We start from the raw sequence: 24933 nt of genomic DNA, 5'->3' as shown, positions 1-24933 counted from the left end.
GGCTATAAGTGACCCGCCGCGCTCCAGGCGGCAACGCCCGCCGCCCGACGTCCGCGCTTCGAGGGTCCCGCCGCCAGTCCGAGGAGCCACCGCCGCTGCCTGACCATGGCCGAGGGTGAGTGTCAGGGCCAGCGCCGCCGCCGTCAGGGCCCCCGGCCTGGCTGCGCCTCCCTGGTCTCAGCGGACCCGCCGGCGCGTGGGGATCGCTGTCTCAGGACCGTCCTGGGGCTCAATCCCATCCCGGACTTGGAGAGCGACAGGCAGGCGGGGCTAGGCCAGAGGGGTCTGGGTCCCCGTTCTGGCGCTGCTTGGGACCTCAGTTTCCCCCTCCCCAGGACATAATTATTAACCCTTGTCTCCCTGAATCAGGTGAGGCAATGGAATGCGAAGGGGTATTCTAAACTGTCAAGTGCTGTCCCTGCGGACAACGTCACCTGTCCTCAGTGAGGGGGGGTCGAGTCGGGGCTGTGTGCCAGGCAGCCGGAGCTGTGGAGTGGATGAACATGTGGTCCCCGTGGATGCGAGCTCTGGGGGCCAGAAAGGAGGTTCCAGCATTCTACGGGCAGTTGGCTGAGGCTAGACATGTCCCTTCCTGCTTCAAGCGCTATAGCCCTAGTCCTTGGCCACTTGCTGAGCCCATTTTCCCTCCTGTAAAATGGGGACAATAGTGCCAGCCTGTGGTATATCTGTGACAGGTGAGAGGAGTTAGGAAGGGGCTCGGTGAATCCTGCCTACCCTTCCCCCTACACCGTGCGCGCACGCACAGGGGAGGGCCGTGGGTAATGGTGGATGCCCTGTGCTAACACTGCGGACCCCATGTCCACTTGTAGATGGTCTTTGCACCCACTGCAGCCCCCAGGAAAGGGGATATGGGGAGAGGGAATTTGAAGAGGGACTTGGAGCAGGAGGGAGCAGAGATCTCAAGTCCTTTCTCAGTAGAGAAATCCTTGATTCTAGACCCCAGCGTGGAGCTTTGAAGGGTATAGACCTTTGGAGGTGGGCATTTATTTCTGGAAATCCTTCAGACAATAGCCTGTGGAATCGTTCCTTTGCCCCACACCAGGGACCAACCACCTCTCCAAGGTCTCCCGGGAGGATAACTGGACTCTCTTTCCTGTTTAAGGTTCTTCGGGGTTGAAGTTTCTGAACGCATCCCTCACCCCAGCAGGCCAGCGGGTCTCTCCTGCTGTGATTGCAGGGGATTAGCTTGCCCTATGCTTTGGACGTGCAGAACTGGGGGCAGGAGGACAGCACAGAACATGGGGGTGGTGGGGGCGTGAGGAGGGATAAAGAGCAAACCCTGCGCCCTGAGTGAGATGGCTATCGATAGAGGCTTCCAGAACCCCACAGCCCTGGACTCAGATCCCAAGCCAGCCATTTGCTCGGCGACCTGGGGCCACACACGAATTTTCCCCCCCTAAAAAGGGGATAGTGATAGAACTATCCCACTACGTAAGTGGAGTTGCCGTGAGGTTTAAATTGAGATTCTCCACGTAAAACCTTGGCTTTTTCAATGTGCCGGGTAACGTTGTTGCACCTCGCTTTTGGGGTGATTCCGTGGGGGCAGGCAGGAGACCAGGGCCACAGACCTGGTGGAAGCACCAACTTGCTGGGTCACATGGGCAAGTCCTTGCTACTAGGCCTCCGTGGGGCCCCGGGCTCTCCAACGACCCCACCGGCGCTGAGAGTCTGCCTTGTCCACACACCCCCCACCTCTGAGGTCTTCCCAGCCTTGATCTTGACCTTGCCAAGATTTATGAGCTTAGTGCAGCCCCCGCGTCCCCACCCAGCTCTCCCCTGCCCCTGCCCTGGTCCTCAGCAACGTGTGCCGCTATAAACAGACTTTTTAGCCCCTGCTGAGGACCAGGCCCTCCTAGATTTCTCCTGGATCTCACAGCAGCCCTTGGAGGCTTCAGAGAAGAAAACACAGAGGAGAGACCCTTGTCCAGGGTCATGCAGTGACATGACAGAAGCTGAGCCCAGATCTGGAAGACTCCCAGGCTTCTGCCATTTTTTTTTTAGACCTTTTATCACGGAGAATATTGACCATACATAAAAGTAGAGAGAGTAGTATATTAAATTCCTGTGCTTCATCACCTAGCCCCAACTACCACCAACCCAAGGCCACTCCTGCCCCCCGCACAGCCCAGCATGGCCCCCACATATTATTTTGAAGCAAATCCTAGACATTATATCATGTCATCATAAATATTTCAGTATATATCTCTAAAGGATAAGGGCTCTCTCTTTTAGACATAAACACATAGACAAAAATTTGTTAATACCCCTATTATTTCTTCAGTGTTCAAATTTCCAGTTGTCTCTCGTACACATCATGAATATTTTTAAGTAATTTAAAAAAAAAATCAAGATCCAAATAAGAACTTCACATCACAATGGATTGAAATGTCTCTTAAGGTTCTTTCGATCTACAGGTTCTCCCTGCAACATTTTTACATTGTGTCCTCGTGGTTTATTTGTTGAAGAAACCAGTTTCCCAGCAGATGGATTTTTGCTGATTGCGTCCCAGTGGTATGTGTGTGGACCACGTGCCTCAGTCCTCTGTATTTCCCGTAAATCGAAAGTTAGATCTAGAAGAAGAGCCTGTATAATTAACCTATACCAAAAACTGCCCTTATTTTAACCCAGCCAACTCTCCAATAACAATATAATAGAGTTCCTGTTTTTGGAGAACTTATTATGTGCCAGGCATGTCCTAACTCAGTTATGCTCACAACAAACCTGTGGGGTAGATTCTGCTGTCCCCGACCTGTGGATAGAGGAGGAAACTGAGGCCCAGAAAAGCTGAGCGGCCTGAGGTCACATGGCTGGGAGGTGGCAGAGCCTTCTCCCTGCACCCCGCAGTGAGCACAACCTTGAGATTGAGAGAGTTTGGGAGTCCACAGAAAGTTACACACACCGCTCCCCTATGGCCAGCAATCCCACCTCTGGGTATCTACTGAAAGAATTGAAAGCAGGGGCTCAGGCAGAGATTTGTGTGCTAAAGTTCATAGCCACATTATTCACAACAGCCAGAAGGTGGAAGCCACCCAAGCGCATAGGGATGGAGAAACCAAACGTGGTCCAGACGCAGGGGACTATGCCTCAGCCTTAGGAAGGAGTGAGCTTCCGGTACATGCTACTCCATGGATGACCGCACAGATGTCATGTTGAGTGAAATAAGGCAGGCACAGAGGGACAGAGAGTGTAGGAGTCCCCGTGGATGAAATAGCTAGAATATGCGGATTCATAGTGACAGAGAACAGAGTACAGGTTACTAGGGGCCGGGTGGGGGAAGGGGAATGGGGAGCTAATGCTTAGTGGGGGCAGGGTTTCTGTAGGATGATGGGAAAGGTCTGGGGATGGATGGTCGCGAGGGCAGCACAACACTGTGACGGCGATTAATCCCACTGAGCGGTGTGCTTGGGAGGGGTTGGCATGATTCACATTGTATGTATTGCCATAATTAAAAGAGAGAGACTAAAAAGACAGTGACTGTTGAATGCAATCATGATTCTGGAAAAGACATTATTGGGACATATGAAAAAATGGGAATATTATTATAAGCTTTATATCGTGTTAAATTTCTTGAACTTGATCACTGCTCTTAGTTATATAAGTGAATCACTGCGTAAGATGGTTACATACGTAAATATTGCAATATTAAGTGTTCAAGGAGCATGATGTATACATCCCACACTCATGCTTAGAAAATAGATAAATAGATGAACAGCTGGATAAATAAAATGACATAGTAAATGTTGCAAAATGTTAAAATTTGGGGTATCTGGGTGTGCCTTTTGTATAATTTTTGTACGTGTCCTATGAGTTTGGAAGAATTTCAAAATAAAGAGTTTGGGAGATTTGGTCCCCGCCAGCCCCCGTGGTGGGGGTGGGAGTGGGGGGCGCCCTGTGCAGGGCGTGAGGGGAAGGCTGCCCGTATCTAGAGCGCTGGCCACGGAGCACCAGGGCTGGAGGGCCCCAAAGATCCCCACCCCCGGGGGTCCCCGCATGCAGGGCCTCACAGCTGGTGGGGTGGTGTCGAGGCTCACAGCCTCCCCTGCCTCCGTAGAGCTGGTCCTGGAGAGATGTGACCTGGAGCTGGAAGACAATGGCCGCGACCACCACACAGCAGACCTGTGCCAGGAGAAGCTGGTGGTGCGGCGGGGCCAGCCCTTCCGGGTGACGCTGCACTTCCAGGGCCGCGGCTACGAGGCCAGCGTGGACAGCCTGACCTTCAACGTCACGACCGGTGAGCACCTCCGGCCCCCTCCCCCTGCCTCCCCTCCACCTCGACCCTCTGCTCTGTGACTTGGTTGTCTCCTACAGATACCAGGACAGGGGGCTTCACACTCCTTTGCCCCTTGGCGCAGCAGGTCTCAGGGTGTCCTTAGCCCCACTGTACAGATGAGGGAGGGAGGCCCAGAGATGGGGAAGAAATCACCCCAGGCCACCTAGCTTTGTCAACAAGACTGTGCCCCTGGACCCCTGGGTTTCTGAGAACCTGTTATCACCAGGGTTAGGGGTCAAGGTCCTGCCTGTTCCTTCCCACATCAAAACAACGTTCCAAACTCTTGCCAACAACAGCTTTCTGCAATCCATACAACCCAGCCAGGCTCCAAGTAACTGTATGAGGGGGCGGTTTTATGTCCTGCAGTTCCTCTTCCAAGTCTGATTCAGGACAGTCAGATCTAGGCTGGGCTACATACCCGCTGTGTGACCTTAGGCAAGTTCCTGAGCCTCTCTGAGCCTGACCTTCACCATCTGAAAAACATTCACATTGGAGGGTTGTTAAGTGATAGGGGCCTGGCATAAGGGGTAGTTTCCGTAGATGTTAGCGGCTGCTGCTGGTGTCACTCCAGGGGCTACAGGGATGAGTAAAGGGGCAGTGAGGCCTGAGCCACCTTGTCCCCAGATGTCTAGTGCCTAATCTTTGTTGGCCATTTGCAGAAAGTGGCCTCAAATGCCAAACTGGCTCATCTGGCATCTAGTGGGAACCACTCCCTCGAGGTCAGTGAGGGGTCTCCTGGCTGGGACTTGGCCCAGGGGTGGGAGAGGCTGGCTTTTCTCAGGTGTCCAAGGGTAGGAACTGAGCCCCTGGCTGAGGTCCCGCTGACCTGAGAGGCCGTTTGATAAAGCTTATCGCAGCACTCCCAGGCTGGCCACGGATATCCCCTCCGTCCCTTTCCTTCCCGCCCTTCCCCTCCTGGCAGAAACACAACCACTAGCTAGGGACACCCCCAAACCTGGCTTCCTAGGGGCCCTTTTTATTAGAGCTGAGGGGCCCCGGGCAATCTCTGGCATTTCCAGCCTCAATTTCCCTTTCTGTGAAATGGAACGTGGAGTATATGGTGGTCAAGGGCTGAGTGTGGTACCCTGAAAAGAGTCAGGCTTGAAATGGTGAAAATCACAGCAGCCAAGACATACAGAGCACCTACTGTATGCATGAGTGTCCTGTACCCTCCTGGCTTGGAAGGATATAGAGCCCCATTTTCAGATGGGAAAACTGGGGCTCAGAAAGGTCAAGTCACTTGCTCTAGTTTTATAGCAAATTAGGGACAAAGCAGGATTCAAACCCTGACCCCAGAGTAGAGGCCTTTCATCACTCTGATCTCACAGCAGTCACATTTACCTATTCGTCGCAAGTGCCTGCCAGGCCTCAGTTTGTTCCTCTGTGAAATGGGATGGTAGATGAGCCACTGGCTTGGACAGCCTGTGATTTCCCTGCTCTTTCTTCCTTTCACCCTCAAGCCATCCCCTTTCTTCTCTCTCCTCCTTCTCCATTTGTCTGGGCAGCCTGGCCTTAGGCAATTAGGGCCCCAAATTCAGGGTTCCCACCCCAGCAGCTAAGCTCTGTTTTTCAGTCTCCACCGACATATCCGAAACCATCGCCAGCCTACCCCAGTCCCTGGCACAGCCCTTGCGGGTGGCCACAGGTGCCCTGTATCTCTGGACACATGTGGCTTCCCTGACTGAGCAACCAAGACCCTCCTGGGGTCGGGGAAACCAGAGGGACAATACCAGGAAGCTGGACCCCCGCCTCCAGACCTGGCTGGGCGCCTGGGCCTGACCCCAATCCTGGGTGCCTGGGCCGTGGTGAGCTGTGGCTGAGCATCCAGCCTAGGGACTGGCCCTGCTCCCATGAGGGGACATCCCAGCTTGTGACCAGCCTGTCCTCCCTCTTCAGGGACACCGAGGCTCAGGGAGGGGGGCGAGCTGTCCCAGGTCACTCAGTCAACCGAGGGTGGGGGTTGGCCCCACGCTATCCAGCTGCTGCGTGTTTTCACCCAGGAAGGCTGAGACCCGGCAGGCTCTGTGACAGGGCCACACCACACTGGACTCGTACTATCCCTGCTCTGGAATCCAGCTCTGCTTCCTTCTGCGGGGCAGGGGGGACAGGGTTCCCGTGTGTGCCGGGGGGGAGGGAGTGAGGTCAGCCTGAAGGCGTGAAAAGAACCCTGGGATGACACTAATGGAAGCCTTTACTCTAGAAGGTTCCCCGCCCCTTCCCCGCTGCCAAGGTGTGGGATAGTGACCAGGCAGTGCCGGAGTCCTTTCCGCTCCGAATGGTCCCTGCGGCACCGCTGGCCCCACAGAGAGTACAGTGTGGAGCCACAGCCAAGGAATTTGCAAAAGCAGCTTGTGCGAGTGGCGCTGGGGGCCGTGTGAGCAGGCTGTCCTCGTCCCACCCTCCGGGGTCTCTTGGAAGAAGGGTGTGTGTGTGTGGGTTTGTGTGTCTGTACCCAGCTGCCCCAGGACAGGGAGCAAGGGAAATATGTCCCTTGACCTGTTCCCACAGGTGGGTATGTCAGCAGCAGCAGAGGCCGTGGGACGTGGCCTGTGCCTGTTACTATGGAGACCAGATCATTGATTGTCCAAACAGGGACTTTTCTGAAAATGATTCTGGTTGGGCCACAGACCTGACCCGGGGCTGTCCTGGGCTAACTAGCACACACCCTTGCCCCAGCTTAGCCCTCTCGGCCTCAGGCTCCTCGTCCGTGAAGCGAGGCAATTGAGCCAGGCGACCTCTGTGTCCCACGCCCATCGTCCAAACCTACTATTGGCCTGAGAATTGTGATTTTTTAATGGTGCCTTTCGATGACACTGAGGATAGGTCACATCTCCTCCATAACTGCTATGAGCTAGTCACTGTTCTAAATGTTTCTATGAACTCTCATTGAATCTGCGAAACAGCTCTAGGAAGGTGTGAAAATGGTAAACAGTCTCACATATATATTTTTGATGTAATATTATTACAAAGTCAATAAAAAAAAAAAAAAAAGAAAATGGTAAACAGTAATTATCCTTTACTGAGCACTTTCTACGTTCCGGGCACTTTTCATGCCTCATCTTCTTTAATCCTCACAGCAAATTTAAGAGGATTGGTCCATTTTACAGGTGAGGAAACTGAGGTACAGAGACGCTGAATGACATGTCCAAGATCATCCAGCTAGTATGTGGCAGAGCCAGTTTCAGGTCAGGAATCAGACCTTCTCAGGCACGTGATCTAAGTTTTTTTTCCTTCTTTGATGAGAAAATGCAGACGGGAGAGGCCTGGTGACTTGTAGGTCACACAGTCTCCACTGACTTACCTCAGGCCTGGGGCTGCCCAGCTTCTCCTCCAGATGTGGATTCTGGAAATCGGGCAGTGTTTCAAGGCTTCCTGGCACCCAGACAGTGCCCCAAGGCCTGTGTCATTCCTGTTAGTTCATGGTTATATTTGGCCCTGGGCGTGGGGTGGGGCTGGCAGGTGGGGTGGCCCCTGTGGGGGAGCCCATTGGTAAGCAGGCCCCAGTATCGTCAGCAGGACGGGCAGAGCTGCAGCGAGAGAGATGGAAGAGTAAAAATAAACCCTCCTGGGCCCCTGGCCAACCAGGCAGAGAAGGCTCTGTTTCTCCTCTCCGCCGCCACGTCCAGAAAGGGCGACCGGCCCCTCCCGGCCCCCCCTGTGACTCAGACCTGCCTGCCGCAGGCCCGGCCCTCGGCCCCACCTGCGCGGCAGCGGCATTGCAGCCGGGCCCCTCGCACCACTGCACCCTTGACACCCCCTGCAGGGAGTGCCCGCGTTGGGAGTGAGGGCCACCGCAAGGATGTGCCTAGAGCCTCGAGACCCGTGGCTGACTTTGCCCCAAACCCTGCGGTATGCTTGGGAACCCCCCTTCTCTCTGAGCCTCAGTGTTCTCACCTGTCCAAGGCGCTCCAGGAGGAGCCCGAAGTGTCAAGGTTCTTCACAGAGTGTACGAGGCTGTAGGGCAGCCAGGGGTGGTTCCCCGGGGACGTCCACGGGCCGGCGGGATGAGCGCCGGCAGACGGCCGTGGGAGGCTGTATCGGCTGGCACCCTTTGCTGGCTGACCACGGTGTGGGGTGGGGGGCCTCCGTCTGGGCGTCAGAGGGCCAGGTCTTGGCTTCTTTTTCTGAAAGAGAAAGGATTTGGGTACAGAAGGACCCCGGGCCTGTGCCCTGCCCGCCCCCCAGGCTCACGACCACTGCTTCCTCCCTCTGCAGGCCCAGCCCCCAGCGAGGAGGCCGGGACCAAGGCCCGCTTCCCCCTGTCCGAAGCCATGAAAGAGGACGCCTGGACGGCCGTGGTGGTGGGCCAGCAGGACGGCGTCCTCTCGCTGCAGCTCGGCGCCCCGGCCCACGCGCCCATCGGCCTGTACCGCCTCAGCCTGGAGACCTCCACGGGCTACCAGGGCTCCAGCTTCATGCTTGGCCGCTTCATCCTGCTCTTCAACACCTGGTGCCCAGGTGAGCTGTGGGAGGGTGGGGGGCGGTGCCGGGAATGGGCAGGTGGGCAGGGCCGGACCACCCCTGGGGACCAGCAACGGGGCAGAAGAGGCATCAGAGTGGATTGGGTGAGGCCTGACCTGTCAGAGGTCCACTCAGCTTGCAGGAACCGGGGGTGGGATGGTCTTTTCCCCAGTTACACCTGAGGAGAGAGGCTCACGTGACGTGCCCGAGGCCACACCCTGCCACAGGGCGTCACCCCAGTGCCTCTGAAGCCTGTTCATCTCTAGCCCTGTGAACTGGGAATGGGGTGCCCAGCTGATGCCCAGAGCTGGGGCACCACGTCCCACTTTCTGCCTCGTGGGCTCTGATTCAAATCTCGCGAGACTGGATTGGGTGGGGGTTGGGGGGACTGAGGGAAGCAAAGGGGGTAGGAGGTGGGCAACAAATGGGGAGGCCAGGAGCAGTTTGTCTACTAAGTACCTCCTTGTCCACTCCCTCAGTGATTCCTCGCAACAGTCCCAGTGGGGAGATGTCAGAGTCCCATTTCACAGATAGGAAATTAAGGCTGGGAGAGGTTAGGTGACTTTTGGAAGCTCCTTCACTAAGTAAGTAGACAATGCTGGAGAAAGAGTCAGAGGAGAGAGCTGGGAAGTGCTGAGGCTGACTTGAGCAGGAGGGAGGTGGCAGGGGCTGCCGTGCCCTCCCCGGGCCTCAGTTTCCCCATCTGACAAACAAGGCAGTTGGATCTGACAGTCTCAGTTTCCTTCCTCCTCAGCCATAGTGAAGCAGAGAGAGAGGCCTCATGAGTGGGCCCCAACCTGGAAGTGGGGTGCCCCTCCTCAAAGCCTGGGCCCAGGACAGAAATTATGGCCTCCCTAGCGTTCGACAACCAGTTTCTCCCTGGGCCACTCACTGCTTTATTTCTTCTTCTTCATCTTGGGGGCACATTTTATAACGCGTTCGAGCAAAAAGTGTTTTTCTCCTCTTTTTTCTCTTTGGATATTTTTATTTTTATTCCTAATCATGAAATAGGACATGACACTATCTCCCTTTATAAGAGATTCTTGCGCAGCAAGTGCTGGTCCAGGGTGAAGGCTGCCACTGCCAGCCGCCTTGGGGATCCTCTTGTTACTGGATTCTATCTAGGTTCTTGGCTATGCTGCAGAAATGAATTTCAATATCACGCTGGGTGAGTTAGGCCAGAAATTTATTCAGGTAGGGAGGGATGAGAAATGGGAGAAAATAACAGAGCAGGGGTCCCAGGCAGTGAGGAAGGGGATGAAAAGGGATGAAGAAGGCTAATTTACAAGCTACAATTCCCCGTTATAGATTATAAGGCCCCAGGTTACTTGTGTGGCCACATGGCAGAGGGAAAATGGCCACAGCGAGTACAGAGGGCAAGACAGGCCTGCAGGCAAAAGAGTAAGGCGAGAGAGCACGCAAGCCTTGCGGCTTGCTTGTAAATTGCTAATTATTCCTCCCCTTTGCTAATGGCAGGGGAGGGGGTTTCAGCTGTTTGCTGTTTTGATTGGTTACGCCACCCATCAATCCCTTAGTGAGGGCCCAATGATAAAGTTCCTAGAGAACATCCAGGCCTTTCCTTGTTCCCAGGAAGAAGTCTTTGTTCTAGGAAGCAGAAATCTGGGTGGGGGTCCTCCAGCAGCCATCTTGGGGGCTTCTGGTGTCCACGTGGACTCTCTTGCCAGGTTCCAGATCCGTCTATTAATTCCCTATCTTATTAGCCTGCGTCATTCCCCCCTCAGAGAGTTCTACACCTTTAATCTTCAAGGGGTGCTGAAGGAAGAGGACCTTTTTTCTGTAGCTGCTTCCTGCTGATTAGAGCTTGCAGACCCTGCCTGACAAGGTGTAGGATTCCCATGCTACTCTATCTCGACTGGAAAAAGACGGATCTGGCATCCTGTATGAAGCTGGATCAAGTCCCCATATGGCTAACAAGATGTTTATCCTGGAAGAAATCAATTTAATTAAAATTTTGAGAACACGGTCCCGCTAAGAGGACACTGGACCACAGGTGTAGAAAAGGCCAGGTGTTTATAAAAGCTGCATTTCCCTGACGTTGGTGGGAAAAGTATTTTTTCTTCAGTAGAATGGAAAGAAATATTGCCCTTTTTAGTTAAGGTACAGGACATGGAAACAGACAAGGTTTCTTAAAGGGAAGTTTGGTTTGTTTTCCCCCTAGCAATAGGCATTTGGGCTAGAGTTCGAGGGAACAGTTGACTTTGACACTACTTAGCTTTGTTTCTTGAAGAGGTATTTCAGGCCGTCCGATGACTGGCATTCGTGTGTTCCATCTGGAGCTGCCGGCGAGCTGGCACTTTCTTGGGCAGCCGGCTTCACTCAGGATTAGTGCACTAAGCTGGAAATTCTTTAACTTTAATAAGGGCTATGAGGGAGACCTGGGCTAAGCACATTCATTCATTACTTAGAAAATGAAGTTTACCAGGACTTTTAACATGTTTAATGCTTTTCTGTACATGATCTAATGGAAAAGACAACACTATAATTACCAAGCATATATCTAGAATAAGATATAGGTATAGTACTAAATACTAATTAATGTGCTACTCAGTGTATAAGGTTTGTTGTGGTTTTTTTTGAGCTGCAATTAATAGATTTAAGTTTCAGGTTTGCAATACCTTACATGTTATCCCTGCATGGGAGCGGGCCATAATGTCGATTTGTGTTTAAGTTCTACTTACGGTACTCTGGTGATTATGGCTCCACTTGGTATGTTCTTCACACAGTGAGCAAGCCGCAGCATTGTTGATTCTAGAGAGAAGCTAAGAAGGTAGTTTCTAGTATTCCACTGGCCTGGTGCACAGTGCTCTCTGGCACTATGGAACCGTGCCAGCCTGGAGGCCATATCTACCGTACGTTTGGCTGTACCAGGCATCGTTGGCTGCAGCAGGAGTTTGAAAGTGTAACGTAGTTTGCGTCAACTTCAGGAGCACAACCAGAGATGTGACATAGAAACCGTTATTGCTTGAGGGGTCAGTGACCGACCTAGCTAATAACTCATATGGAGCGGCAACCTGTGATGTGTTCAAGGCCTGGTTTGAATGCACAAGAGAATTTGACAATGTTGAAATCCATCTCGTGATTTTTATATACCTTTTAAACATTTCCAATGCAATGTGTTACATATCAAATGACTTTGCTTATTTTTACACTTTACCATGGAGACATTAGCAGATATTTTACTTTAGCAGTAGAGGAAAACTATTTTTTAAAAATGAAAACTGAAGATTCCCAATGGAATCAAGGTAGCTTCTCATTACCACCACTTGAATATGTACGTTGAGGTGACTTTTAGACAGACTTCATTGCTATGAAGTTACTTTTTGCTTTTAATATCAATCTAGGTTTCTGGTTAATAATGGCTTCTTAGAACTAGAGCCATTTAAATGCTTCAGTTTGGAGGATGCTTTTACAAACTCTTTATAATTGACCACAACCACAGACTGGCTAATTTACCTTAGGCTATAATTAGTCATTTGTTAATCTGATATTATTATCCTGATGTATGAAGTTACACTGAGCAAATAGGCAGACATGAATAGTTTGACATGGAAATACAACTTAGTTACTTAAAATTTTCATTTCTTTACAAAACAAATATAACTAAAACATTTGAAAGATCTTCTGGAAGGTTTTTTCTTTAATTTGCGCTATGATCATACAGTTTTGCACAAGAATTTTGTTTCTTTATTAATGGCTTATTAAATGGTTTTAATACCATTTTCCTTTGTCTCAGAACTTTGTATTTTACTTGGACTTTAACAGACTTTGGATGAGCAAGACTAATTCTATGTATATTCACTGAGGCTATCAAAGCCTCAGGGAAACTGGTTTCTCTCATGAATTGCCACTTTTAGGAACACTGACAGTCAAGGCAGGAGGCCTCCTTCACTTCCCAGTCCTCAGAGATAAAAAGACTCCTGTGGCCACTGGACTGGGGAAGTGAACGTTCAACCCCAAGGGTCAAGAATTGCACCAGGCAGCAATTTAGTCCACGCTTGGAGCCACGAGAGGAAGCAGGGTCACTAATACCAGTAGGACAGGAGACAGGGATGTCTCAAGTTTGCTTTCCCCTGAGCCATAGGGGCAGAAGCTGTTATGAAATAACCATAAGCAAAGGCAAGGGGTGAGGCTAGGCTTGAAGGGACCATAAACGAAGGTAAGGTCAGTTTAGAATTTACACTTACAATAATAGGTTCAGGCTAAATCCATTCAGTTATCATTTCAGTTATTGTAAGGTGAATTGACTACCTTTATTAACTAAGCTACAGAATTTTATTAGTAACGACTTTGTGAAATTTCTTTGCTTTCCTAGCAATGGAATTAATTTCACTTGTGATTTATACATTAAATCCACTAGCAAGACAGTATTGACTCTCAAAGACTAATTTTCAGGTGACCTTTTGCTGTCATCCAATTTGCAAGAGGTGAACACCAAATCAGATTTCCTAGGCATAAGTAAACTGACAAAGTTAAACACAGATTTCAAAGCTGAGTACAAGGTTATGTACAAATTAAAACAGAAGAGAGAATTTTATACCTTTAGCATTTCAAGGAACTCTTTGACCTTAATTAATGGCACATGAAGTTTCTTTTATTTTGATTACTATTCATACCTTTTATAGGCACAACTGAGTTTAAACTGAAAAGTTTGAGGTTTATTTCCTCATTTCTTTAAGGAGACACAATATGAGGTTCCTGGGCCTCAGATCTATTTGTTCTCTTTTCTGCACTGGTTTAACTGGAATTTAGGGTTCTATGCAGAGGCTGCTCTTGGCTATACTGGGGCCATGTGGACCAGCAGTAGCAGAATTTCCTGATCACTAAGAGACTCCTACAAGGAGTTTGCTGGCAGGCTAGAGACTGTGCCCGTTATTTTAGGAAGAATGAAGAAGCACCCTTTAATCGACTGTTCTAGTGTCCCAGAGACTAGTCTGACTAAATTCAACACTCCATATAGTCCGGAGCTGAAGCCCTCTCTCAGCATCCTGAGAATATGTATTTTCAGGGCATAATTGACCCACAAGTGTCTTTGTGGGCAGGTCTTAGGGGTATCTGATTCTGGATATCGGATAAAAGAGCCCAAGCTGACTGGGAGGCCTGAGCAGTGGCCCCAAATCAAAGCACCTGAGATGTCTGTCCCAGGAGATATTTGACTGCTCTCTGAATGGATGGGCCCAGGGAATGGGGGCCATTCAGTTTCCTGCTCTGGTTCTCGGCACCCCTACTTTCTAGGGGCCGAGACCAACCCAAACAGAAGTTCCTGAGTTAAATCCCAGGAAACGTTTGGCTGCTCTATGATTCCTGCCACCCCAGGGAATCAGAGAGCCCCTGCCACCAGGGATAGCCGGGGCAGCCTGGACTTGGGAGACAGGCCGAATTGATTTTCAGCCTGCAGCTGCCAAGCCGAATTGTGCTTCTCCCGCCTGTCCTTCCAGAATTATTAAATGCAGCCTTAGTTCTGACTTTAATAGTTTTCCAGGTAAACTAATTATTAAAAGGCCATTAAGTGGTTAGAGGTTAACTGCACAAAGTTAACAGACCCTGGGGTCCTGAGGCAATAGTTTCCTTACTAAACAAAGGCATTTTACACAAGAACTTCATTTTCACAGTTTTTAAAAAACAGACCAAAGCGTAAACCTGCAAAGAGAGATTCAGCAAAAATTTAAAACATTGGTAAAGATTAGAAATCCCGAGGGTATTCTGGTCACGTGGCCACCCTGGGGAAGCTCTCCCATGGTGTCCGTCCTGGCTCTGCCTGTGCTTTCCTACTCATCCCCCAGGTAACTGGGTGTGGTCAGATAGGAATGCCGCTTGCAGAGGCCTGGACCTGGTGGTGGGGGGTAAACTCTCGGCTCTCCTACTGCCGCATGTGCGTTCCCTTTAGAGAGGGCAGGAGAAGGCTGTGGTTGCCAACCCCGTGGGTAGAGCCTCCTGCTGCTAAAACAGCTTGAAAGATCAGGGGCACAGTGAACTTCAGTTCTGTGCCGCAGCCCTCCTGATGGGGGCTAGATCTAACAAGGCGGGACATGCAGCATAGACACAAAGAATTCCAAAGCCACAGCCCCGTCCCTCCCAGGATTACAATCTGCTGGGGCTCATTCACAAACCCGTTTAAAACAGAGAACCAAAGGATGGCATTAAGCAGGCTGTAGGCCATAGTTTCTCTCACCAATAAACTCCTGGCTGGCTCGCCAAATATATTACCAGATTCTATCTAGGTTCTTGGCTATGCTTCAGAAATGAATTTCAAGAGCACACCGGGTGATTAGACCAGAAATTTATTCAGGTAGGGAGGGATGAGAAATAGGGGAAAATAACAGAGCAAGGGTCCCAGGTAGTGAGGAAGGGGATGAAAAGGGATGAAGAGGCCTAATGTACAAAGTACAATTCCCCGTTATAGATTATAAGGCCCCAGATTACTTGTGTGGCCACATGGCAGAGGGAAAATGGCCACAGCAGCGTGCAGAGGGCAAGACAGGCCTGCAGGCAAAAGAGTAAGGTGAGAGAGCACTCAAGCCTTGCAGCTTGCTTGTAAATTGCTAATTATTCCTCCCCTTTGCTAACGGCAGGGGAGGGGGCTTCAGCTGTTTGCTGTTTTGATTGGTACGCCATCCATCAATCCCTTAGTGAGGGCCCAATGATAAAGTTCCTAGAGAACATCCAGGCCTTTCCTTGTTCCCAGGAAGCAGTCTTTGTTCTAGGAAGCAGAAATCTGGGGTGGGGGTCCTCCAGCAGCCATCTTGGGGGTTTCTGATGTCCACGTGGACTCTCTTGCCAGGTTCCAGATCCGTCTATTAATTCCCTATCTTATTAGTCTGCTTCACTCTCCTTTGATCATATGTGAGCACCTGGAGAAAGTGCTGTCTTTTTGATCTCTCTCTCTCTCTCTCTCTCTCTCACTTTCACTCTCTTTCTTTCTCTCTGGATCCGGTATACAATATCATCAATCTACAACTTGTTTTTGACCCTCTACCATATGGCTACAATATGTCATGATCCCTCCGCATCAACCCGCATCCATCAGCCTCATGGTGGGAAGAGCCCGGAATGCCCTGGGCACTGCCCTGTGGACCCTTCCATTGTCCAGCCCCCCACCAATGGGCACGAGGGCATCCCAGTGCCCCGTCACAGTGAGGGTGTTGCCCCTGCACCCTCAGCACATGCCCTGTGGCGGCCTTGCTGGACCGCTGGTCAGTCTGCAGGTGTTGCCACTGCACGGGGGCAGGCACTTGCCGCGCCACACCCGCTCGGGGATGGGGTGGGGGGATGGTTAGGGGAGCAGGCAGTGCAACCCCAGGACATCCCCTTCCTCCCACTCTGCCTCCACCCAGCAGGAGGGGGTGGGGGAGAGCCGAGCAGCAGTGACCAAAGGCACCCCTGTCCCGTAGGTGGGAGCCCATGGAAGTGGCTGTAGGGAGGCAGGAACTGGGCCGGGGGCAGGGGGGGGGGGGGGAGGCGGGGGCTTGGGGAGGAAATTGCTCCAATGGTGGGACCTTGAGCTCCAAGAGAGGCATGACCGAGTGCCAGTCACGTGGGAGGCTTTACCAGAGGAGACCTGAGCTGGGCTGTCACTGCCCTGGTCCTGGGCCACACGGGGCTTGTGCCAGCACTCACTCGAAGCTCAAGCACCACCACGGGCTTTTTCTGTCTTTTCTGTTTTCTCCCACACTCCCCCGCTGATTCACAGCCTCAGAGTTCATTTATTTTAAGGTTAGTTTTTATTGCTCAGGCTCTGGGGCCAAAGAGCAGGATAAATGAAGATCTGTGTTTGCAAGAAGGCGGAGCAGGCGGGGCCGTTTTCACATTTGCTGTCCTTGCAGTGAGAAGAGTGGGGGTTACTGCTTCTGGGCCCACCCAGCCGAGGGGCCCCAGGGGTCTGGATAGCTGTATTCCTAGCCCAGGAGCTCCAGGAGAGGGGGGTCCCAGGATAGACTTCTCCATCAGGCACAGGAAGCACCTCACCTAGGACCCCCGATATTTTAGGGGCCCATGGAATGTTTTAATTTATTTTAAAATCAGAAGAAAACGGTGAACTTTTAGATCCAAAATTATATATATATACATTTTTAACAAATGAATTCTATTGATACATATTAATAAAGCATACAATTCATCCAAAGTGTACAGTCAGTGGTATTTGTTATAGTCAAATAGTTGTGCATTCACCACAAGACTTTATTTTAATATGTAACATTAGTATATTCATACACCAGTGCAGTCATAAAACACGTAACTTTTAATACTTTTTTTTATGGTGAAGGAGCCCTCAGAGGCCCACATCCTGCCAGAGACATAAGGCAGCCCCAGGTCCACCTTCCCAGCCTCAGTTTCTTCCTCTGTGAAGTGGGGGTGATAAAGGCCAGCGTGGCCTTTGGGCTGCTGCCATCTGGCCCTAACTTTTCAGCCCCCTTTTCTCCCTTCCTCTTATCACAGAGCACTAGGAGCCCTGAATTTTCCTGCCGCTGCACCTTTGTTCTCTCTAATCCTCTCCCAAGAATGCCATCCCACCAGGCTCTAAGTGTCCAAACCTTAGTCACCACTGAGGCAATGTTCAGACGCCTCCTCCTCCAAAGAGGCCTCCGGACCTCCCCAGCTGGGCAGGGCCCCCCTCCCCCTTTCTCTGCCTTCCCGTCGGGCACTGAACTCTCTCCACCTTGAACCTCACTGTTCCTCTCTCACACTGGCCCGGTGATGTAGCTTCCAAAGCACCTTTCAGGTCTGCTGTCAGGTTTTACTCTTGGTCCTCATTGAGATGGGAAGAGAAGAGACCTGTCAGGGTCACACAGCAAGAGCCAGGCGTTTCCCCACTCCTGCTTGTCTGTCTCTTGTTTCGGCTTCAGTTTTCCCATCAGTAAAATAGTTTTGAGCCTGGGCTTCCCATCTGTAAAATGGAGTTTACAAGGACCCCCTCCGTGTAGGGCTCTTGTGGGAATTGAATGAGTTAACACCAGCCAGGCGCAGGTCCTGGGTAAATAGCAGCAACTCTTGTTCCTAATTGGTAACACCTTATCTCCTTCACGTAGAATTGTTAATTATTAGTTTTCCTGATGAGAAAAGAGGGAGGCTTGGGAGATGCTGGCCTGGCTGGGGGGCGGGCACCCCAGCTGCCATGTCTGCGGGGCCTTGAGCCCTGCCAGCCCCACCGCTGAGCCCCTTCCTCCCGGCCCGCAGCGGACGCCGTGTACCTGGAAGCGGAGGAGGCGCGGCAGGAGTTCGTCCTCACGCAGCAGGGCTTCATCTACCAGGGCACAGCCAGGTTCATCAAGGGCCTGCCCTGGAACTTCGGGCAGGTACAGCCACACCCCGCCCCTCCCAGCCATCTCCGGCCCCACCGCGCGCCAGGCCCGGGGTCCGAGGCAGGCAAAGTCTGCGCGGGGCCCAGAGCCACTGCCCCCGTGCTGTCAGGAACGTGAGGGCCCTGCAACGACCGGCCGAAGCCACGCAGCACGCGTGGAGGGAGGCCGGTGAGGAGGCTGGGGTCGGGCAGGACCACGGAGATGAGGCCTGGGGGTGGACGGGCAAGCCTCGGAACGGGCCAGCGGTGATGGGGTGACAGGGAGGGTGTCCTGCTCTTGGTAAAAGATGACGGTAGAGTTGCAGTCCCAAGGATGAGAAGGTGTGGGCCATACAGAGAGTGGTAGAAAGAGCGTTCCAAGCAGAGGAAACAGAAAAGGCAAAGGCCTGGTTTCTGCTGGCAGCAGAGAGACGGCGAGCCTGGAGCAGGAGTGCAGCAGAAAGACAAGGGAGGGGCGATTGCACCGAGCCTTGCAAGCCCCTGGGAAGAAACCAGTTCTAGGGTCAGGTGGGGAGCCCCTGTGGGTACTGAACGGAGGAGTGATGGGTTGGATTGACGTCTTCCTAAGCCGCCTCGGTGCCTAGTGGAGCAAGGGGCATGGGGTGAGGCAGGAGGTGCTCTGAGTCCACGGGGTGAGTAAGTAGTAGTAAGAGGAAGCTTTAGGGGAAGCGGGAGGTTTAGCTGAGGGTCGAGGGCACGGGGGCCGTGCAAGGCTGAGGAGAGGGGGAGCCCCAGGGACGCTGGCCTCTCTGCTCTGTGGGCTCTACCCCGAAATCCCAGATCCCCCCACCCCCGCCCTGGGTGCAGGCACCACACCCCACACTGTGGCCTGCCCAGTCATGTCCCACCCCACTCCCTCCTGGGCCACGAAGACGCAGCAGACCCAAGGCTGGTGTGTGAGATGCAGCAGCATCTGGGGGCTTGGAGGCAGGCTTCCTGAAGGAGGTGCCTTCTCTTCGCCTTCATTCTCCTCCTGTTCCCTCTGACACAGTTTGAAGACGAGATCCTGGACATCTGCCTGATGCTCCTGGATGTGAACCCCAAGTTCCTGAAGGACGCCAGCCGCGACTGTTCCCGCCGCAGCAGCCCCGTCTACGTGAGCCGGGTGGTGAGCGCCATGGTGAGTGAGGGGCAGCGCTCCCCCCCAGGGAAGGGGCCCCTGGCAGGCCCCAGTAGGCTCCTCCATCCCTGGATGACAGAGGCCACGCTCTGCGGCGGGAACAGTGGGGGACCCGGGAGATGGGCAGGTCTCAGCGAGGAGAGCTTGTGTTTGAAAAGGGGAGACTCACGCAAATGACAGTGATGCCGGGGATGTAGCTCAGAGGCTGAGTGTCTGCTTCCCATGCATGAGGTCCTGGGTTCAATCCCCTGTACCTCCTAAAACAATTAAAATCCAGGAGAGAGATGCCTGGTGGTCCTCCAAAGCCATTCATTCATTCATTCATTCAACAAACACTTACCAAGTGTTGCCAGGAACAAGATATTTATGATTACTAACTTAGGATGTAACTTAGAGCTGACGTTCTAGTGGATGGAGGGAGACAGACCTTAACCACAATATCGCACGAGTGAGTGCACGCTCATGAATCAGGATGCGTGCACTGGAGGACCCCCAGGCCTAACCTCATTGGAGGCGCAGAGAGGACCTCCTGAAGAGGTTCTTGAGCTGATTCAGTAACTAGCGAGAGAAGAGCATTCCAAGCTGCGGGGGCCGCATGTGCAAAGGCCCAGGGGAAGGAGCCTTTGGCAGGCTCGAGGAGCGAAGGGAGGCCAGTGTGGCGAGAACGGAGTGCCCGAGGGGGACGACAGTGCAGGACAAGCTGTGGAAGTAGACAGGGGCAAGGCCACGTGGGGCCTTGTGGGCCACGGTCAGGAGGATGGATTTTACTCTGGAGGTAATGGAAGGCGTTTGGGAGGGTTTTAAGGGTCAGAGGATGACACCATGTGGGCACGGTCCAGAGCAGGTCTTTGTAAAATTCAGACTCCCCAGCTTTGTACTCTCCAGTGGTCAAATCCACATCTCCAGCATCTCAGACCCTTCCCGACCTTGACCTCTCTCCACTCCTCTGCTCCCTCTTCCCTCTCCTGCACTCCGCTTCCCGTTCCAGACCATCTCCAACATACTGCAGTGTGATACCTCAGTACCTTTGCACCTGCCGTTCCCTCATTGGAAATCCCCTCGCTGCCTTTCGCTGCAGTGCTGCCTTTGTGCACTTCCCGGTGCAGCCGTCCCCCTCTTCCCAGGCTCGGTCCCTCACGATGTCCCACTGGTTGTAGGTCAATTGCAATGATGACCAGGGAGTGCTGCAGGGACGCTGGGACAACAACTACGGGGATGGCGTCAACCCCATGTTGTGGCTCGGCAGCGTGGACATCCTGCGGCTCTGGAAGACCCACGGCTGCCAGCGCGTCAAGTACGGCCAGTGCTGGGTCTTCGCTGCTGTGGCCTGCACAGGTGAGCTGCGTGCCGGGACGCGGGGAGGCCTGGAACCTGCGGGGCACAGCGAGCACTGGAGTGGGAGGCAGGAGACCCCAGGACTGGTCCCGCTTCTGCCACTAATGCCATCGATGTACCGTGGGGCCTGGAGTCAGCGGCTGCCCCTCTTGGGTCCTTTTCCCACAGCTACGCCTCGAGTGGCTCAGGTTTGGATCAGGGACATCAATCAGGAGGTGGTGTGGGCTCAGGAGTCAGGACATGGGCTCTGGAGCCAGGCACACCTCAGTTTAAAATCCCCATCCTCCCGGGAAACGGACTGGGCCCAGTGGTAAAATCCCCATCCTCCCACTCGCCTGCTCTGTGACTTTCAGCAAATGAGTCTCTCTGAACGCCAGTCTCCTCATTTGTAAAATGGGGCTACGTAGGACCTACCTCCTAGGGTCGCTGTGACATGAAGCTGCCGGCACAGAACCTGGCCCAGTATAGCTCTCCTTAAGTGTTAGCTGTTCATAACTTGATGAGAACAGTAATATCAGTGTCAGAAAAGAGAAAGCACTTTCTAAAACATGAAGGGGGCATGATAAAACAATTTATAGCAAACAGGAAAAATTCTAAAAAAAGAAATCTTGAAAACCCAAGCCCAAAAAACGTTTAAAATTGTTCAGGGCTGAATGAGGGTGTTTATGAGAATGCAGTAGCACCATCCAGTGAAGAGCATGGATTCTAGAGTCAAGGTCTGTATTCAAATCCCAGCTCTGCTTCTTACCAGCTGTGTTTCCTTGGGCAAAGCACTTAACTCCTCTGAGCCTCAGTTCTATGATCTGTTAAATGGGCATAATATTAGTACCTTTATTCTGGAATAGTTCTGAGCATTAAATGAGCTGATATTAGTACCTTTATTCTGGAATAGTTCTGAGAATTAAAGGAGCTAATATGTATGAAGTGCTTAGAATGATGTCAGGTGAATAGCAGAAAATACTTATACCATGCTGATTATTATTATGACTGTTACTGGGCTCAGGAAATCTAAGAGGTTGGTCTAGGGTCCCCAGCTTTTCTGACTCTGAGACCAGTACTCAAGAATTGAGAGGGGTCTCTGGGAGCCCCATAACACTGTCCCCGCGCCAGTAGGCTGGGTGGGGCAGCCTGGCCCCGGCTCCCAGCTGGCATCTCCCTCTGGCCCTTCCTCTCTGCCTGTAACTGTCTGCTCCCGGTGACCTCGGAATTCCCCTTTCTTGTGGAAACCCCCTATCCCAGAGCCTTTCTTCTGACAGGTCTGAAATGCTCAGAGAACCGCGTGGGTTTTCCTGGAGAAACCCCCCAGTCCTTGACCTGGGTCTCCAGACTCATCGGCAGGTCCTTTTCCACCCGGGGCTGTGGCCGCCGGAAAGCTGAGCAGCAGGTCTTGCCTAAATTGTCCTCTCCACAAGGCCAGGCCTGCGTCAGGGGCCCTGAAGGCTCCTCCCAGACCTGCCAGGGGAGTCTCGGCAAATGAGGGACCACCCGATCACCCTGGCCACAGCGTTCCTGTGGGAAGAAAAATGGTGCCCAGCCAGCGGGTGCTGGCACCAGCCGCCGCGGGTCGAGCCCCGGCTCGTCACTAGGCTCTGCGTGGAAATGAATCAATGTCTCCAGACTTCACTTCCCTCCCCTGTGAAATGGTGTCCGAGTTCCCTGGGAGCTCTTAGGACCCGGGCTGATGTCTTAGCGCAGGCCCTGACTCAGATGAGTTTTGGGTAGGGGGGTTTCCAGGGAAAGCGGGGCTTCCGTTGTTCTCAGCTGGATTCCTGGCCATTTCCTCAACATTCACGCTCGTCTGACGCTGAGTGGGCAGATGTCTGTGGAGACGGGGTCGTTGACATACTTGGCTGACCCCAGACTTCCTGAGGGCTTTCTCCCTGCCTGCCCTGGGCTGGGCATTGGCTTCGCAGGGGGGGCAGCTGGGGACTGCCACACCCCGTCTTTCTCTCTGAATCATCCCAACATCCTGACAAGCTGCTATTATTAGCTCCTCTTACAGAGGAGGAAACGAGGTTCAGAGAGGGGATGTGGCTTCCCCAAAGCCACCCAGCTGGTGGGTGGCACAGCCAGTCCTGGAATCAGGTGTGCGTGGCTCTGGGGGGCCCTCCTGGGCTCAGCCTGCGAGGACGAGGCCTGCTGGGCACCCCCCTTGGGACCTTCTCCTTGGGCAGCAGGACAGGCCTCCCCAAGCCTCTGCTCCACGCTCAGAGGCCCTGAGGGTGCAGGAACCAGGCAAGAGGTGGGGCGGGAGGGTCCCAGCCGCTCCTCCCTCATCCTCTCAGCTCCTGGCCAGAATCCAGGGCCATCTGGGCAGCACTTGCCCTGGCCGATGGTGGGTGCAGGGCAAGGGCCACAGCCCCACCCTCCCAGGGGCTCCACCGCAATCAAAACTAAAAACGAAACTAAGGTCCCACCGGATGCATTTCCTAGGGCTTTTTGCTTCTCTTTTGAGATACTGACTTTCTTTTTTTGTTTGTTTGTGTGTTTTTTGGTTCTCCGATCTCTCTCTTTTTTTTTTTTTTTAATGTTACATTCAAAAAATATAAGACGTTCCCATATACCCCATACCCCACCCCACTGCTCCCACATCCACCTCTTTCATCATTGTGGCACATTCATTGCATTTGGTGAATGCATTTTGGAGCACTGCTGCACCCATGGATAATAGTTTACATTGTAGTTGACACTCTCTCCCAGTTCCTTCAGTGGGCGATGGCAGGATATATAATGTCCAGCATCTGTCCCTGCAATATCATTTAGGACAACTCCAAGTCCCAAAAATGCCCGCTCATCACATCTCTTCTTCCCTCAGCAAATACTGTGGCCACTTTCTCCACATCAATGCTGCAGTTTCTTCCATTACTAATCACAGTAGTTCCACAGTAGAATATCAGTAAGTCCACTCTAATCCTTACTCTATTCCTCCATCCTGTGGACCCTGGAATGGTGATGTCCATTCCACCTCAATATCGAAAGGGAGCTCAGATTCCACATGGATGATGGATGCAATTCTCCTGCTTGACTTTCTTTATCCTACCCTGAGAATCTGTTACTTTTACAACATCCGTAAAGAGCACATTAAGAAATGAGGGAGTCTATGGAGTGGGTGGAGCTCAGCGGCTCAGTGCCTGCTCTGCATGTCTAAGGTCCCAGGTTCAAGCCCCAGCACCTCCTCAAACAAAAATTAGGAATGAAAGCACCCGTGATCCTACCTGTCTGGAGCATCGGGCACCACCCCTTGGGTAAAATTTGTTCCAGGGTTTTCCACTCCCCACCGCACCCCACCCTTGTGTCTTACAGAACCGAGACTGGCCTGCAGAGGCCCCTTGGCCTCCGGCCTTTCATTCATCTGGCCCTGCAATATCAGCCACTTTCCAAGTTATCCCCTCTCTCTAGAACAGTGCTTTGGGGACCCTGGTTGACAAAGGAGGGAGCTAGGCCCAGAGGTGCACGGCTTGCCCCAGGCGCCTGGAAGCAGCAGGGCTGGGCTGCAGCGGTCACTCCCGCCTGCCTTTTCTCCCTCCTGCCTCCCTCCTTCTGCACTGTCTCCTTCTCCTCTTCTTCACCCTGTTTGACAAAATACTCTGCTAAGCCTCAAGACAGATCCCTCGCTGCCCTCAGACCGACCCGAATCCCTCACACTCTTGGGAATGCCGCTGCATCCCCAGTGGTCCTATGAGTGCAAAGTGCCAGGCATCCAGCCCTGGTGAGATGCGAATGCCCTGTGGCTGCGGGGAGTGCAGAGAGCTGGAGGAGCAGCAAAGAGGCCAGCGTGGCGGGGGCAAAGCATGCAAGGCGGTGGTGGAGGGTCCGAGCCCGGTTTGGAGGCCCGTGGGGAGCCGTCAGAGGTTTAGCAGGACACTGTCGAACTTAGATTTGCGTTTTAGAGACTCTCTCTGGCAGCTGATGCGAGGCGGACAGAGTGGACATGGGGCAGCCAGTGAAGGGGATGCCATTCCTGGGGTGAGAGGGCACGGTGAACACCTTCTCCGTCTGGACAATGGGTACAGCGCATCCTGGGGTACAGATGGGCATGTGGAGGCCCAGGGTAGGGCAGATGTCTCCAAGACTTTGGCTCAGCTCCTAACCACCCCCACCCCGTGCTCTGTTCCCCGCACCCCACCCCCAGTGCTGCGCTGCCTCGGCATCTCCACCCGCGTTGTGACCAACTATAACTCGGCCCACGACCAGAACAGCAACCTGCTCATCGAGTACTTCCGCAACAAGTTCGGGGAGATCGAGAAGGACAAGAGCGAGATGATCTGGTGAGGGTTTGGGGCAGGGGGTGTGAGGACAGGGGTCGGGGTCCACGGGCAGGGGGTGGGCAAGGAGAAGAAGCCTGGGAAGGCTTCTTGGAGGAGGTTACGTGTGAACTGGGCCTTGAAGGTTGAGCAGTATTTGGACGGG

General features: G+C 52.9%; 1 protein-coding gene across 1 annotated transcript in view; it reads left to right on the top strand.

The window, feature by feature from the left end:
- TGM2 (transglutaminase 2) overlaps nt 1-24933 on the top strand; it is a 37803-nt gene continuing 12870 nt past the window's right edge. The window contains exons 1-7 of the mRNA XM_058287068.2: nt 1-115; nt 4073-4252; nt 8507-8749; nt 17945-18063; nt 19060-19188; nt 20346-20523; nt 24656-24791. Of these exons, the coding sequence (XP_058143051.1) occupies nt 106-115; nt 4073-4252; nt 8507-8749; nt 17945-18063; nt 19060-19188; nt 20346-20523; nt 24656-24791 (995 nt within the window). The 5' untranslated portion in view covers nt 1-105. The remainder of the gene's footprint in view (nt 116-4072; nt 4253-8506; nt 8750-17944; nt 18064-19059; nt 19189-20345; nt 20524-24655; nt 24792-24933) is intronic.

This window comes from Dasypus novemcinctus, chromosome 24, assembly GCF_030445035.2.
Source record: "Dasypus novemcinctus isolate mDasNov1 chromosome 24, mDasNov1.1.hap2, whole genome shotgun sequence".
In the NCBI taxonomy this organism is placed as follows: Eukaryota; Metazoa; Chordata; class Mammalia; order Cingulata; family Dasypodidae; genus Dasypus; species Dasypus novemcinctus.
This window is presented reverse-complemented; position numbering and strand designations above follow the sequence as displayed.